This window comes from Vulpes lagopus, chromosome 2 (assembly GCF_018345385.1).
Source record: "Vulpes lagopus strain Blue_001 chromosome 2, ASM1834538v1, whole genome shotgun sequence".
Lineage (NCBI taxonomy): Eukaryota > Metazoa > Chordata > Mammalia > Carnivora > Canidae > Vulpes > Vulpes lagopus.
The window spans coordinates 104,574,400-104,592,515 of record NC_054825.1 but is presented as its reverse complement, the minus strand read 5'-3'; the positions used below and the strand labels follow the sequence as shown (position 1 = coordinate 104,592,515).

Below are 18,116 nucleotides of genomic sequence, written 5' to 3'. Positions count from 1 at the left end.
TTCTATCACTCCTTCTTGATCTGAAGCATTTCTATTTTTAAAAAAGATTTTATTTATTTATTTGACAGAGAATGAGCACAGCAGAGGTAATAACAGAGGGAGCGGGAGAAGTAGGCTCTCTGCTGAGCAGGGAGCCTGACACAGGGTTTGATCCCAGGATTGTGGGATCATGACTTGAGTTGAAGGCGGACGTTTAATTAACTGAGCCACCCAGGCGCCCTGAAGCACTTTTATAAAGAGAAACTTCCCTTTATTGACTATCTGATTACCCTGAGGCATTGGAAGAGAAAAAGCAGATTAAATGCTTCTTTCTCTCTAGTTTTTCAGAATAATAAACTGATCCTCTAACCATCCCCCTAAAGGTAACAGATTAACTTTTTAAAAAAGTGTCGTGCAAATCTCGATTTAAACATATTTGATATGCTTCATTGCACAGAAAGAATTATTTTCACTAATGCTTTAATTTTCTCTTTACTGGCTGTGGGAGGCTTTTCACATCAGCATTTGAGTTCTGTTAGGAGCCTGGTTCATCTGGGTGGAACAGTGTTTAGCAATGCCCCTGTGGGTGGCACTAGAGGTGCTTCTCGTTACTGGATTGGATATTTCTAGGCCTTTTCAATGAACAGAGCAAGGCAAATTGTATTTTTTTAAAGAGGAAAACCACGAGCTCATATCAGTATTTCCAATTCAAATTTAGGACTTCAGGATTTTTCATGTATTTTAAAACTTTTGATTTTTATCCTTATCTCCTTCATTTAAAAAACTTAGTTCCTAACAATGGTAATATATTACGTATTTGCTTTACTCTACAAATATGTAAGATAGTTTTAGAAGTTATAGAATAACAATATTAACATTTTACTGCTAACTATATGATTACTGAAAACAAAAAAGATTTTTGAAGTCTTTTAGACTTTAAGGCATCTACTACAAGGGATGCATAATCAAAATACAATGTTTGATGGTGATGTGAAATAATTCTTCTCTGCGTAGTTATGCCTTCATCTTGATGTATCAAGTGATTTATTTTGCTTTTGCTTTTTAGAGATTTTTTTTTACGTTTTGATTTAAATTTACTTTCTAATAATAAATGTAAAATAACAAACATAAATGTAAAACATTCCCACGATTCCAAAGTAAAATCTATAAAACAAGATAAAACCACAGGTCTAGCTTCTATAACCATTCTCCGCTACAGAAAACCATCTAAATATTTTTGTCAATTATGCTTCCGTGATAATCCATAAGAACAGGAAGTGCTTCATGGATCTGTGTGAAGGCCATGCTAATAGTCCCTGTGTTGTTCCAGTATGAGTTTATGTACTCACAGAGGGAACATGGAGGATTATAGTTAACATAATCTGAGATATTCTTAGGAACTGGAATCATCCAAATTATTGCAAGATAAAAGAGGGCAGCACTGCTCCAAGACACCAGTACAACCAAGCAAAGGAAGATGTGGTAAGACACAGTATGCAACTCTATATACTTTCATCTGCCCTGAAACGTGGAGAGCTAGTCCGTGGGGACTCCAACAGTTCTTTGAAAACAAGATCTCTAGTAAGTTGAATGGTATTCCACACAAAACTTATTACACGGAGTGCTTTTAATACTTAACAAAGTGTCATTTGCAATATGAATATTTGATGATGCACTGAATGATGGTTTTAAGCAGGGAAAACATTAAGAAAACAAGCAGCACTTCTGTGAGGCGTGGTGTAGAGGGGATCACAATGGGTGGGTGCTGTGGAGAAGGCACAGGGCCTTAAGGGTCATCTTGTACTCCATCTCCCTTCCAGGAGGGTCTCACCCTGCTGGGCATCCCCCTAAGCTCCCCACAGCCCCTCCATCCCACCTTTCTGCCTGGTTGCTTGGGGACAAAATCATACAGATATGTAACTCTGGAGAGAAGCTGATCATTTTGAAGGTATGCAGATTCTCCTGAAATTTACAGGATGAGAAATATATGGAAAGATTTATGTACAGTGTGAAGCTACCAAAGAATGTCTTTAGGAACCATTTCCCAGATCACCAACTGCCCTGATCCCTTTTCAAGACTTTTGGTTCAATTATCTGCACCCTCTAAGAGTACCACATTTAGTGAAGAGTGATTTGTCCCTCCTAACATTCAACTAGGAGAACAAATGAATTGCAGTTCACAAATTCTGTGGTCTAGTTCTGAATGATTTTTAAGTTTCATATCTGACCTTCAATGAATGAAGTCCTCAAGTCTGGGTCCATGCTACTGGGAGGATCATGGTTGAGCTTAAAAATCTAATCTTGGAGCAGTTCCATTTCTAGTTAGGATGGGGATAAGGGCAAGGCTCTTGCTCTCAATGTAGTAATACCAAAAAAACTAAAACGTCATACTTCTTACAGTCACTGAAGCACTGTGGGAATGTGGAAATCCAAATGAAGTCAGTGCAGAAAGGGCTGAGCCTTGCACCCTGGGCAAGCTGCTGAGGCTGGAGGCATGCTGGGTGGGAAAAGGTGCCTCCCTCAGGGAGAAGAATTTTGCTGGGATGGGAGGCACCGCTGCTTTTACCAGATGCACGTAAGCTGGTGTGAGGGATTGGAACCAGGGGGAGCCCCATATGCAGAGCTAGTTCTCTCACAGGGGTTTTGAGTACTAAGAGGTGATGGCGGGAATTGAGGACGGGGCTGGAGGACAGAGAGCTCTTGGGCTGGGGGGGGGCTTAAGGAAGGCCCAGATTCAGGTGAGCTCTGACCTGTAAGGACACGATCAGGGTCCAGCATCTTCAGAACAAAAGCTCTCATCCCGTCAAGATGAGAGTGTTCTTAGAGTCCTGCCAGCACCTCAGCAATGGATGTGGCCCTAGACTTGGCCCCTCCATTAATCCTGTGTGGCACCCTGGCTGGGAGGCTTATCTTTTCAGTTCTATGTCCCTCATCTTGAAAATGAGGGCGCCAGATTAACTAATCCTCAAAACTCCCATCCGATCTAAAAGTTGGGATTATAAGACACGATTCAGTCAGGACAAAAAGAAATATTCCTATGTGGGAGCTCCACATCTTACATTCTGGTGAGAGACTGATTTCTTGATCCTGAAAATACTCAGACTCTGACGTCCACAGACCTGTTTCCCCTAGGTATCAGAATAAGCACTATGGCCAAAGTACCAGTTCTCCCACTTCTGTAAGTGACTGGACACACTCAAACTTAGTAAGTGCCACTCACCTGACAAATGCTTTCACTGCCTACCTGGCTCCACAGAGCAAACTAAGCAAAAGTAAACCAAAATTTAAAGGAAAACAGCCAGCCTGTTCTCACAAGTGCTGTCAATGTACAAGTGCAATGAATTCAAGATTCGACAGGTCAGATATACAGTATGGAATATGCTGAAAATCATGATAGGTCATGGAGAGACATAGGGCAACATGGATTTGTTAGTCAAAACATTTCCTCCAAATGGCCTCGATGAATTATGGCCTTTGTAACAGGAACACTTGACTTCTGAGTTTGGCAGAGAGACGAAAGCAAGGGCACAGGGTTACTTACCATAGCTGCCTGTTCTAGCAAAACAGAGGAGCAGTATCTGAGCACCAAGAAGCTAGCAAGAAAATACAGAGTATAACTACCCTCTCTGCTTTTCTCGCAAGTAGTAAGGTGGGGTTGCAGAAGTCCTGAGTGGAACAGTCTAGCCAATCTAAGTATCAGTGACAAGGGTCCTTAGCTGAAGAGTTTCTGTTTGCATGCAAGAGCCTGAATGGGGTGGCTGCTTTGCACAAGACACCAGCGGCCCAAAGGGTAAGTAAATACAGACATACCTTGATAACCACTGGAACTAAACACTGTTGCTAAACTCTGCAAGGCTTTTCCTATCTTCTGATATTCCTTGGGTAATGCTGAAAGGGAAAAAGGAATACATTGTTAACTAGTCCTCTGAGAAAACAGTCGGATCCCATTTCTATTTCCTAAAAGTAATTACTTTTATCATAAAAGAAATCTGAAGTTATTCAAGATATTCTATATTCTTTAATAAAATTATTGGCTTTTTATTTTTTTTAATTTATTTTTATTTATTTATGATAGACATAGAGAGAGAGAGAGAGAGGCAGAGACACAGGGAGAAGCTGGCTCCATGCTGGGAGCCCGACGCGGGACTCGATCCCAGGACTCCAGGATCGCGCCCTGGGCCAAAGGCAGGTGCGAAACTGCTGAGCCACCCAGGGATCCCCAATTATTGGCTTTTTAAAATGAATGAATTTTTTTTCAATAAAAATTTTGTACTAATTAATTGTTCAATTAGTAGCAGGTGCTATTATTATGAGTTACCACCCCGGCTGACATCCTTGTCCATGGAATGAAACAGAAGCGACTGGGAATTCGTCCGGAAGATGGTTTCTAGTTGACAGTGTGCTTGCATGTACCCCATCCTATCTAAACACAACAACCCCTCCACCGGGTGCAGACACACCATCTCTGTTCCATGGGTTAGGAAAATAAGGCTCAGAGAAGTGAACTGACTTGTCCAGGGTCATATGACTAATAAAATGGTGGATGTGGCACTTGTGATTCCAAATACCTTGCTTTCCCCACTGTTATGTATGCATGAATGATTATTTGCAAAACAAAACAAAACAAGGTGGAAGGCAACAAAGTGTGGAGAAAAATATGGCAGAAGGACTCAAGAGGACCAGGGAGGAAGGATTTTGGCTTTCTCATCTGTATAATATGATTAATGAAGCAATCTCTGAGGGTCCTTCTAGTGATAAAATTCTACCATTCTAGGGTCACTCTGGAGAACTTTCTAGAAAAGAGTCTGTATCTTAGGCTATTTTCTTTGCATCTATAAATAGTTCCCTTAGATACATCTATTGCTTTTCAGAAGAAAGCCTTATTTACACTTGAAGACTTAGTACAGTATCAAAGAAGAAATATTCAAATGTTTCTTTAAAAAAGTCTAGTTCAGAGAAATCTGAAATATGGTCTATAAGCTGCAATAATCATGGAACACAAATTCAAACTATATTAGCTTAATTTTAATAACTTGCTTAACTTTTATAACTATATATGAGGTTAAAGACATTTGCCATGTGCTTGACCGCACTATGTGCTAGATTTCTCACTTTAGAGATTAGGAATTTTGGCCATGTCCATGTCTTCCTCTGTGAGATTTCTCTTCATGTCTTTTGCCCATTTCATGATTGGATTGTTTGTTTCTTTGGTGTTGAGTTTAATAAGTTCTTTAAAGATTTTGGAAACTAGCCCTTTATCTGATATGTCATTTGCAAATATCTTCTCCCATTCTGTAGGTTGTCTTTTAGTTTTATTGACTGTATCCTTTGCTGTGCAAAAGTTTCTTATCTTGATGAAGTCCCAATAGTTCATTTTTGCTTTTGTTTCTTTTGCCTTTGTGGATGTATCTTGCAAGAAGTTACTGTGGCCAAGTTCAAAAAGGGTGTTGCCTGTGTTCTCCTCTAGGATTTTGATGGAATCTTGTCTCACATTTAGATCTCTCATCCATTTTGAGTTTATCTTTGTGTATGGTGAAAGAGAGTGGTCTAGTTTCATTCTTCTGCATGTGGATGTCCAATTTTCCCAACACCATTTATTGAAGAGACTGTCTTTCTTCCAATGGATAGTCTTTCCTCCTTTATCGAATATTAGTTGACCATAGAGTTCAGGGTCCACTTCTGGATTCTCTATTCTGTTCCATTGATCTATGTGTCTGTTTTTGTGCCAGCACCACACTGTCTTGATGACCACAGCTTTGTAGTACAACCTGAAATCTGGCATTGTGATGCCCCCAGCTATGGTTTTCTTTTTTAAAATTCCCCTGGCTATTCGGGGTCTTTTCTGATTCCACACAAATCTTAAAATAAAGACATCATGGATATGGCCAACACGCACATGAGAAAATGCTCTGCATCACTTGCCATCAGGGAAATACAAATCAAAACCACAATGAGATACCATCTCACACCAGTGAGAATGGGGAAAATTAACAAGGCAGGAAACAACAAATGTTGGAGAGGATGCGGAGAATAGGGAGCCCTCTTACACTGTTGGTGGGAATGTGAACTGGTGCAGCCACTCTGGAAAACTGTGTGGAGGTTCCTCAAAGAGTTAAAAATAGACCTGCCCTACGACCCAGCAATTGCACTGTTGGGGATTTACCCCAAAGACTCAGATGCAATGAAATGCCGGGACACCTGCACCCCGATGTTTCTAGCAGCAATGTCCACAATAGCCAAACTGTGGAAGGAGCCTCGGTGTCCATCGAAAGATGAATGGATAAAGAAGATGTGGTTTATGTATACAATGGAATATTCCTCAGCCATTAGAAACGACAAATACCCAGCATTTGCTTCCACGTGGATGGAACTGGAGGGTATTATGCTGAGTGCAGTAAGTCAATCGGAGAAGGACAAACATTGTATGTTCTCATTCATTTGGGGAATATAAATAATAGTGAAAGGGAATATAAGGGAAGGGAGAAGAAATGTGTGGGAAATATCAGGAAGGGAGGCAGAACATAAAGACTCTTAACTCTGGGAAATGAACTAGGGGTGGTGGAAGGGGAGGAGGGCGGGGGGGGAATGGGTGACGGGCACTGAGGGGGACACTTGATGGGATGAGCACTGGGTGTTTTTCTGTATGTTGGTAAATTGAACACCAATAAAAATTAATTTATTAAAAAAAAAAGATTAGGAATTTTAAGAAACTCTATTTTGAGAGAAATGGAGAAAGAAGATCCTAACATCAAATCTTAAACCAAGTGTTTCAAACTCCTCCACCTCTCAAAAAGGGAGCAGCCTTAAACCAATATCTTCTATTTCATAAATTTGACCTGGTAGGTTACATGGGACATGAAGGTGACTAGATGTTAGACATAAAAGGATTTAACTTTTTTTTTTTTTTTAAATCTTAAGTAGCCTCCATGCCCAATATGGAGCCCAATTCAGGGCTCAAACCCAAAACCCCAAGACCAGGACCCCAGCTGGGACCAGGAGTTGGATGTTCAACTAACTGAACCACCCAGGTGCCCTAGGGACTGAAAGAAATCCTAAACCCAAATTTTTGCAAGATCCTTAAAATTTTGATTGTAAGAATTGTACTCAAAATATTTCTAAAAAATAGGGAATAGCTTTAAAAGAGTTAAAGGATTTGCTATTCTTACAGCCTCATAAGAGCTTACAGCTGAAATTAATTATTTTACAATGAAACCACTATTTGAGAGAAGCATCACTCCCCTTTATGTTCGTTAACACCCTGTGACCAAAGGCGGCCAGTCGGTTTGTTTTCTAATGATGCATTTGTATATGTGGCCATTTCGGGCTTAATTAGTGCTATATTTGGGATACACCATATTTCTTTGCCATGAGAAAGGAGCAACTGCTATTACTCCCAGTGTCTGCCCCTCGAGCATGAACAGCTGGCAAACTGCTACAAGTGCTTTTTGTCAATATAAAATATTACATGAGTGGTACAGGGTCATTCACTGTGAACAGGGCCTTTTTTTCTCTGCAAAGGGCCAGACAGTAAATATTTCAAGCTTTGGGGAGCCATGGGTTTCTGTGGAAAGTACTTGAGTCTACCACTGTAACAGGAAAGTAGCCACAGACAGTACGTACATAAACGGGCAGGGCTGTGTTCCACTTTTACAAAAATAGGCAGCAGGCCGGATTTGGCCTCCAGGGCACAGCCTGCCAACTCCTGATAAGGCTTGGATTTCAGGTCTGGATTTGAGAGATCTTACTATTGCTATTAACTTGGCTATGCTATCTTAATAATTCACCCACAAGTCATTCCACATTCAGTTTCTTATGCATTAAAATTATTTTTTGACTTCTAAATAAGGGGAAAAAATAAAATTTGAAGAAAAACATCACTTGTTAAAAAATGTTCATAAAACAAATCATGAAATTCCTTCCTATGCTGCACATCAGTTTAAAAGTGGGTATGTATTATTTTTATAATTCAAAGCAGAAACCATTTTTATTAAGAGAAAAACAAAACAAAACTGAATATAACTGAATATAACAAAACTGAATATAAGTACTCTTGTAGGGTGTATAAGGTGAAGGCCAGAAAATTCTTAGATACCAGCCTTATGGCCAGCCTACTAGCCTCAGTACTAGGTTAGGGTACTCAGTCAGGGACTTGCTGCACTGCTTTCTCTAGGATTATAACACGCACAATCCCTAACTAGGGCACAGTTTTCCCTCTGAGACTCGGAAGGCTGGGCTGGCAATAAGGGCAGGATGGGTGGGCAGGGGAGGAAACTTCTGAACACCAATGGCCCTCAAAGACCGTGTGAATGCTGTGTAGCGGTGACCTGGCCTCTGAAGCCCACAGAGCGTCAGAGGTGGGGGGACAGCTACCAGGTATTATCCCCACAGCCGACAGTGACTGTTTCTAGCCTGGGCTATGTGACATAAGGGCTGCATGGTGCCAGGGAATACAGGAAAACACAGTTCTGGAGAATGATAGTGTAGACACAAAGGGAAGGGGTGTGTGTGGTGGGTGGATAAGAAGTCCCTGATGACAGGGAAAGAAGAGGCAGAAAGCCACAGCTAGCAGTGCCACCTCTCCTCACACTACTCTTGGTCTGTCCCAGCTCATGTTTTCCACAGCCAACTATCCTGGTCTTTCTAAAAGTTAGGGCTGTAGCAAGTACAGATGGCCCCTGACTTAACAATTTATCAACTTTATGGTGGTGCCACAGCAATAGGCATTCAATAGAAACTGTCCTTGGAATTTTGAATTTGGATCTTGTCCCTAGGTGCAGGTCTGTGGGGGGACTGTCTCTGTGATGCTGGGCAGCTGACAACCACGGGGATAAGTGACCCACACGCTGACAACCAGTTTGCACCTGTACAGCCATTCTGTTTCTCACTTTCAGTACAGTAGGAGATATTCCACACTGTACTATAAAATGGGCTTTGTGGGAGATGGTTTTGTCCAACTGAGGGCTGATGTCAGCATCCTGAATGTGTTTGGCATAGGCCAGGTTAAGCCGTGAGGTTCGGCAAGTGAGGTGAAGTGAATGTATTTTCAACTCAGGATATTTTCTATTTAGGATGGGCTAATAGGGATGTGGCCCCATTGGAAGTTGACGAAGATTTCGTATATAACACCTTACCAAATGGATAAAGATGAGAACACGAAATCATGAGATCAAAAATAACAAGTCCTCTCTAAACACACGGAAATGATGAACTGTCCATAGATTATAAACCCCAAATAACTAGAAAGCATTTAAGGGAACATGGTGTCTTGTGAGAGCTCTTGAACTGGCTTTGTTGGAGTCAACTTTCTGCTAAGTAGGGCTGATGAGTGAGGTTCACCAAAGGGCTCTAGGTATGATATTACTGGAGTTCACTAGACTGACAGCTCCTCGGGGTGGTAAAGGTCAGAGCACTGAGCCTGTACTGCCACCCATGAAAGCCCAGAGCTGCCGTGAGGATGGACTTACGCCCTGTGCACCGCTTCCAGTGCTCCTGCCCCACGGTCAGCAGCTCCTTCACGCCATCGTCCATGGCTTTGGTGAATTTACCAACAGCATCACACTTCTGTTCTCTGTGGGGCAAAAACACAAGAAGGCATGTCCTTGACTTTGCTACCAAATGGTCCAACAGTGTGACATGCAGGAGGAGAAAAATCAACATGGTCAGGCGAGACTCACGCTAAACATAATCACGGGTATTTGTTTTCTTGCATTGTAATAGTTGCTCTCACCAGGCTTGATTCAGATTTTTATTTCATTTTATTTTAAGATTTTATTTATTTATTTATTTGACAGAGAAGAACACACAAGCAGGGACAGCAGCAAGGAGAGGGAGAGGGAGAAGCAGGCTCCCCATGGGGCAGGGAGCCCAATATAGGGCTCCATCCCAGGATCTTGGGATCATGACCTGAGCCGAAGACAGGTACTTAATGGACTGAGTCAGCCAGGTGCCCCTTCTTTACAAATCTGAATCAAGGGGCACCTCGGTGGTTCAGCTGATTAAGTATCTGCCTTTGGTTTAGGTCATGATCCCAAATCTCTTGTTTCAGGGAGTCTGCTTGTCCTTCCCCCTCTGCCCCTCCTTTCTGGTTATGTTTGCTCTCTCTCAAATAAATAAATAAAATCTTAAAAAAACCAACAGAATTTTAAAGAATTAAAAATTTGCCATTTAAATGTTTAATTCTGCTTCCCTTCTTCCTTCAATTCCCTGTGAATTTTAACTAAAATTATTCTGAAGTAAACAAAATTATGATTTCTTGAATATCTGAGTGGAATTCTATCAGTGGAGGTACCCAGTGGTTCTTCATTCATTTTAACAAGTACTTTAACAAATCAGATAAGGTAACCTAGATACACAACCAGGTAAGTGATTCTGAACATCTTTGGTTCTTTGAGGATGTAAAAAGTACCAACCTGAAAACTCACCCCAAAAATCATGTTAAATGGAAAAAAAAAAAAAAACCTCCAGATCATAAGACAATGCATAGCATGAGGTCTTTTTTGTTTAAACAATTTTTCCCTTAGCTATATCTGTGCAGATGATGTTTCAGAAGACTATATAGACCTAGGCCAACATATTAGCATTGATTTTTTTCTCTTTGGGTAGTTACAAGATTGTGTTTTTTTTTTTTTTTTTCTTGTCTCTACGTTTGGTAACACATAAGTGATAATTCTATAAGAAAAAAAAAAATAAAATCCCCATGATTTCTTGTTGGCCTTTAAATAGAAAAGGAACTACTTGATTTTCAGCCAAGCCTACATTTTAAAAAAATTACATAATTAAAAAAACAAATTAGAAAATAACGCAAAAATGCAGGCTAGAGATTCCCTTCCTTCAAGGCAATATTCAGAGATTTCTGCTTTGTTGAATATTACATGGGTGTGCTCTATGCCATTTTGTTTTATCATTCTTTATTAGAAATGATTAGAAACCACTGTGCCAGATAGGAAATCACTGACTTGAAGGTAAAAAGGAAGCCGACTTCCACCTGATGTTATGGCTAGAAAGCGCTCTCCTGCACAAGTGAGGATCTCCTGACCACCTGACCACGGCCCCCACACCTTCATGCGGTCTAGCTCAACACCCTGCACCTCTGCTGAGGTCAGTGACACCGGCCAAGGCCTGTCAGCACAGGAGGTGGACACAGGTTAGGAAAAAGGGAAGTGTGATAATATCTCTTACATTTCTAGTAGGTCCAAGTCAGGTGCTTCTGGTTCCATGGTGGAAAATATCATAACTCCCACCAGCTCATCTTTCTCGGCCTTTCTCTTCCCACTTTTCCATTCCTGCAAATAAGAACATCATAATGTTACATGGGGGAGCAGTGTCAAAATAGTCTTTCAAAATTCCCTAATGCAACTGGCTCAGCGATGGACTACGTCTAATTTTTGGCAGCAGCTCCCGTGCTGTTGCCCTTGGCACCATGGGATGTCTCTACATCCCAAATGTAATTTCGGTGCACGAACAGTGCCAACACACGGAGGGGTCCCTGGGAGCCTGAGGCCCTCAGAGTAAGGTGGTTCCATCACTGCCCCTTCCCCATGTATAGCAACGTAACACAGTGAACATAAGTACCTTCAGGAATCCTGACCAAGTGCCTCAATGTTTTAGGTTAAATGTTTTCTTAAAAAGGTTAAAGCTTTTCTAAAACACAAGACAGGAACCAGTCTTATGAGCTATTTTTTTTTAAAACATATTTTTGCAAGATATACCTACAAATATATCTATATACACACAGAAAAGTGCCCAAAGCAATAATACACAGCAACAAATTCTCACAAAGTGAGTACGTGTGTGAACTACTCCAAGGCCAAGAGAAAGAAGCCAGCATTCCAGAAGCCCCCATGTGTCCCATCCCACCCCCCCACCCCCCCGCCCCCCTGCCCCCTGTTCACTCCGAGAACAAGTAACACATTATCCTTTCTTTAGTGGTTCCTGGTTCCTCACTTTCCTTTCATGTCTTACCATCTAAGCACAAGTCCCTCATCAGGGGGTCTACTAGTTTTTTGAACCAAAAAGACCAGGTATATACGTATGCTTTTGTGTCTGGCTTCCTGTGCTAAGCCTGTGCTTACGAGCTACATCCACAGTGTTATCAGAGCTGCTGTGCATCGATTCCATTGTGGCACAATGTTCCACTGTATGATTACTCCCCAGTTTATTTCTTCATCCTCCCACTGGCAGCCACTCCAGGCCCCCCAGGTGACGAGTAAAGCTGCTACGTACACATCTCCTGGTACACGTGGGCACCCACGGGTCAGGTACACCCCTAGGGTGGAAAATGTTCAAATTTAGCAGGTAATGCCAGATGGCTTTCCAAACTGGTCTTACCCATTTCCACACCCACTGGCAGTGTGTGAAGAAAGCTCCTCAGTCCAACAAGAGCTTCGTTTGGTCAGTCTTTCTAATTATAGCCATTTGGGGGACGTGAGCACTTGTATTCATTGTAGTTTTAATTGGCATTTGCTTGATGACTAATGAGGTTAAGCACTGTCCTACACATTTGTGGATTACTGAGATACTTCCTTTTGTGAAGTACCTTATCAAATCTCTTTTTCTACTGGGTTATCTTTCTTACGGATTTCTATGGGTTTTCATATATTCCAAAATGCAGCCCTTTGTTGGTTATATCTGTTCAGATCTTTAGCTTGTTTTTCACTTTTAAAGGCTTCTTTTGATACAGAGCAGTTCTTAATGATAATATAGTCTAATTTATCAGCTTCTTCCTGTGTGATTAATCATTTTTGTGTCCTATTTCAGAAATCCTTTCCTACCTTGGGAATATGAAGATATTCCCTTATGTTACCTTCTTAGAAGCTTTACTGTGTTGCCTTTCACATTAGATTTGCAAATTGCCTGGAGCTGATTTTTTAAAAAAGATTTTATTTATTTATTTCAGAGAATGAGAGAGAGAGAGAGAGAGAAAGAGAGAGAGAAAAGGGAGTGTGCATGAGCAGGGGGAAGAGCAGAGAGAGAGGGAGAAGCAGATTCCTTGCTCAGGACAGAGCCTGAGCTAGGGCTTGATCCCAGGACCCTGAGATTATGACCTAAGCCGAAGGCAGATGCTTCACTGAACCACCCAGGTGCCCCATGGAACTGATTAAAACAACAACAACAAAAACTTTACACAATGGAAACTTTCAAATACATACAGAAGTACAGAGAAAAGTCTAAGCCCTGCTCAGACTCAGTTGTAACAGGTATCAACATTTTACAGTCTTGGTTTTTCTATTCTCCTCCTTTCTACCTTCTATTTTCTTCTTGCTGATTTTATTGGAAGTCCCAAACATAGTGTCATTTCACCTATAAATATCTTTAATAGATAAAGCTGTGTTTTAAAAACATAACCACAATTCCAGTATCAAATCTAATGAAATCAATAGTAGACTGCTATGAGGTGGTAACCAGACTTCATTTTTCCCTAATGACACCACCAAACTGACCCAACATCATTCACTGGAAAGACTGTCCTATTCCCACTGTACTTAGCACCATCTTTGCCATAAATCAAGTGTCCACTCTGTTCTGTTCTACTGGTCTGTTTGTCTCTCCTTATGCCAATATCATGCTTTTAAAATTATTTTAGCTTTGTAACGAGTCTCAATATCCAATAAAGCCCTCTTCCCACTTCCTTCATTTTCAAGAGCACCTTAGCTTTCTTAGTGCTCTGATTTTCCACATGGATAGCATCTTTTCTGTTCCTCAATCTATGAAACAGTATTGGAACACTTAGCTGGGTTTTTCTTTTATTTCTGTCAAAAATGTTTCATAGTTTTTAATGTAGAGTTTTTGGGTACATTATCTTGTACTTATTCCCAGATATATTTTTATGTTACTGTGATAGTTTTTTATAGACTTTCATTCTGTGTTTACTGCTGGTATGTAAATATGTGAAGTCTTATATATCCAGTTATCTTACTAACCACTTATTTCTAGTAATTTTTCTGTAGGTCTTCTATGTCCATCCATCTACACAAGGTACTGCTGGCCAAAGAATCATAGCTTTTAGTGATTATCTAGTTTTACACTGTCATTTAGCAGGTGAGGAAACTGTGGCTAAGATCACAGAAGGGGTTAGAAGCAGAGCCCAGGCACCCTGAATCCAAGTTCTTTCTTTTTCCTATTATATCAAATCCATCCAAAGTTCCCAGTGTCTAGATTTATTATTTTTAATTACAATATTCTGTATAAAACACAACTTTCAGAAGTGCTTTCTAAATCAAATCTTTGTAAAATCAGGACTTTTGTTAAAGTCCTGAGGGTAACAGTTAAGGCGACAAACTTGGGAGGGGATGCCTTATAGTTTTTGTGTCTAAAGAGTAACAAAACTGATGGACAGAACTCACTCGAAGAACCCAGTTTCACCACTCTATGGTTACAGGGCATATTGTGAATGAATCACTACATCTCACCAGAGAAATCAGAGTTTTCCAGGGCAGCTTGTAGGACTAGACCTGCAATCTCTACAAAAATTGTTGAAGCACCTCCACGTTTTCTAGCTCCTGGCCTGGTTACATGCAACACATTGAAATGAATGAGCCTGCCAATTCTAGAAATAAGCAGTAACTGAGAATAAGGCCCAAATATTTATACTAAGTGTATGCCTATGTCTCTAAACACATACAGTGCCTGATTATTTATGTTTATTATAAATGTGTTCACATTAACAAGGGGAAAGTACTATAAAGCAGTTTAGCGAGTAAATCTCTGAAAGTTCTAACAAAGTATGTAATATTCTAGCATTTAAATAAACTTGAAAATAAGTCATGACTTTTTTCTAGGATTGTAATGTATTTCATATCTGCTGTTGGCATCTGAGCTGACTCATGCTTTTATTCTCTGCGTTGTTTTCTAAGATATGTAATATTTGTTATAAGAGAAAGATGGAGAAAACATCTTTTTACAGAATAAAAAGATACAATATAGAGTAAAAGCTTATTGAGAGAGAGAAAACTGTTTCCAAAGCAGGACAATAATGAGATGTCAGACAGCCAATGTTTTCTTGATTCTCAACAAAGAACACATGGCCACTGGCAGAATGACTATCCACGGGGACAAAGAGAGACTGGCATTCATTACTGTGGAGTTGGGACTGCAGTTCTGGAAAAATGACTTGGTTTTGAGAAGGATGGTCTACCTCTGAAACTACTTTTCTTTTCATAACATTATCATACTGCAAGGTCAAAACGGAATCTTAAGAACTCATTCACTCTACTTCCCTGATTTCATGAGACTAAAATACTCTGCACTGTTTGGGGCCTTTCCTATCTTTAAAAGCATCTTGGGGAAAAACATTCCTCACCTTATCATATCCTTCACCTCCTGCCCACTCTGGGCCACTCTATTCCAAGTTTATGGAAGACCATTCTGGTGAGCAGTTCTTCCACAGAGCAGGACTAATTTCCTGTGGTTAGGATCTAGGGTTCTGCCCCTCGTGGTCTTTGGAAGGAATAAGAAATAGCTAACCAACATCCTATTAACTTTCAGACATAAAATTGATGCAAACGTAGTAATTCTCAATATGACCTGAGACTATCACAATAAAAGGTCCTACCTTTTCATCTCGGAAATTTAGAAATTGCTGGAAAAGCTCACTTTCTGAGATTACTGGGTGACGACACATCCTGGTCATCCACGCCTGGAGTCTCTCCATGCGCATTTTGATAAATTCTTCTTCAAAGCGACCTGCAAGGTGCACAACAAGAGTGACTTAAGATGCGGTGTATAATGAGAATTGTCGTCACCACAAACGAAGATGTTTGTCTCAGCGGGTACTTGGGAGAAAGTCATTCAGTAAAAGGTAAAAGACCATGGCAGTTTTTCACTAACTTACAAACAAGCTGCAACACAGCAAATGCTTCAGGGAACCATGGGAAAGATACGACAGATGTTTTAGTTTACAACGATTCTGATTGAACAAGCTAATAAACTTTTTAATTGTGACAAGAAAAATCACAGCTGCAAAATGCGATTTTCCTCAAGGATCCCTAAGCTCTCAACAAATTTAAAAGCAAATCTTATCTGGGTATGAACAACTTTCTCTGTCTGATAAACTAAAACTATGCCAGTTCTGTGTGACCGTATGAAGCCCTATGGGCAGGAAAGGGGAAAGAAAATACAATTTAATGTCTTACAAAGTGCATAAAATTTCTCTATTTATAAAAACGTGTCCAAACGCTTTTAATTAAATCTCAAAAACACAAACAAATTGACTATTTTTGAAAAGTAATTCAGGACGGTGGTTCTTATTCCATCTGGTTTTAAAAATTAAAGCCAAAAATAGAAAAAGCAATTTTTCCATGAATGCAATAGTAAAAGCTACTATCTCAGAACTTATGACCATTCTAAAACATAGCTTAATGAGTGATATTTCTATTTTAAGAGCAGAAATTCAGCTTAACAAATCTGACATACCAAACATCAAATGAACACTGACCATTTTTATAAGCTTACCAAATAAAACCACTAGTAGTTAAAAGGCTTCTGGAGATGAAAGTTCCAGCTACAGTTGAGTGAGGCAATCAGCTATTCCCATCCCCCCAAAACAATTATAAAGCTGGACAGAACCCACCAAAAATAAGTGCTCTGGAAATCAACCAAAGGCACACAGCCATCTGAGAATTGTTTATACTTGCAAAACTGCTAAACTTTATGCAAGAACCGTGGAAATCTGCAGCGTTCTGTCTGGCGTGAGGCTGCTCCCATCTCCTCCCACTGCTCCTGTGCCTCCCCACCCTCCCCTCGGCTGACATGGAAGCTCTACCAGTGTAGAACAGACTGTGAAGACTGGCTGCTTCAGGTTCCCTGGTAAGGTAGAAGGCTGGCTTGACCTGGAGTGGTGGGACATGCCCATGCTTGGTGGTGGCGGCAGTGACAATCCAGAGGCTGGTCAAGATAAAGTGCCAGTGGTTCCACTAGCCAAGGTTGCATGGTTGGGTCAAGCATATTCCAGGCTGAAGCTGTGTGCAGAAACAGTGGAGGCCAGAGGGGATCCAAGCCAGGCACACACACCTGGCCAGCTCTGAGGTTGCACACACTTGTAAAGGAGACACAAAAAAGCCCACAAAAAAGCAAAAAGCCAGGGTAGCCAACTTGAAAATTATCTGAGCTTTGAATGCAGTCCCCTCTCCACATGAAGATCCATCAGCACAGGACAGAAGCCTAACTGGCTTGAGGCAGGCTTCCCACTAATCTACAGAGATGCAAGGGTGAACCCCAGGAAGCCAAAGTTAAAAGAAAAAAATACAAATATAATTGAACTTCAGGGGAGAGAGATTTCAGAGATTTACCCTAAGCAAGTTACTTATCAAACAAATAAACATAAAATAGAAATAACAACCTTCAGAGAGGTAAAATCAGAATCAAGATTGCTAAAATTTATTCCCTAAAATGTTCAGTTTTCAACAAAAAATCAAGAGAGATACAGAGAAATTGCAAGGTATGACCCATACCAACAAAAAAGTAGTCAACAGAAACTATCTCTAAGTGTATCTGGATGTTGAATTTAGCAGACAAAGCAGCTTCTAGAAATATACTCAAATAACTAAAGGAAGTTATATTTAAAAATGTAAAGGCAAATATGACATGGAATTAAAACAAAGATTCTCAAGAACTTATAAAAAATTATGTCTTTTTTATTTTATTTTATTTATTTATGATAGTCACACACACACAGAGAGAGAGAGAGAGAGAGAGAGAGAGGCAGAGACATAGGCAGAGGGAGAAGCAGGCTCCATGCACCGGGAGCCCGACGTGGGACTCGATCCTGGGTCTCCAGGATCGCGCCTGGGCCAAAGGCAGGCGCCAAACCACTGCGCCACCCAGGGATCCCTTATAAAAAATTAAAATGAAAAATTTGGAGTTGAAAATAACTGAAATTAAAAATTCACTCTAAGGGTTCAAATGCAGATTCAAGATGGAAGAATCCATGAATCTGAAAACAGATGAACAGAAGTGATCTAATATGAAGACTAGAGAGAAAAAACTGGAAGTATCATGAATAGGTCTCAGAAAATAAAGCATACCAATACACTGGTAATGAGAGTCCCCAGAGGAGAAGGGAGAAAGAAGAAGAAAAAATATTTGAAGAAATAATAGAGGAAAGTTTCTCAAATTTGATGGAAACCTATAATCTGATTTCC

At 40.4% G+C, this 18,116-nt stretch overlaps 1 protein-coding gene across 1 annotated transcript in view; it reads right to left on the bottom strand.

Annotated features, from left to right (window-relative positions):
* Positions 1-18,116, bottom strand: part of SNX9 (sorting nexin 9) — a 114,952-nt gene that overhangs the window by 9,868 nt on the left and 86,968 nt on the right. Inside the window, exons 10-13 of the mRNA XM_041743095.1 lie at positions 15,530-15,660; positions 11,158-11,261; positions 9,444-9,547; positions 3,790-3,867 (exon numbers count right to left, since the gene is read on the bottom strand). Coding sequence (XP_041599029.1) covers positions 3,790-3,867; positions 9,444-9,547; positions 11,158-11,261; positions 15,530-15,660 — 417 coding nt within the window. The remainder of the gene's footprint in view (positions 1-3,789; positions 3,868-9,443; positions 9,548-11,157; positions 11,262-15,529; positions 15,661-18,116) is intronic.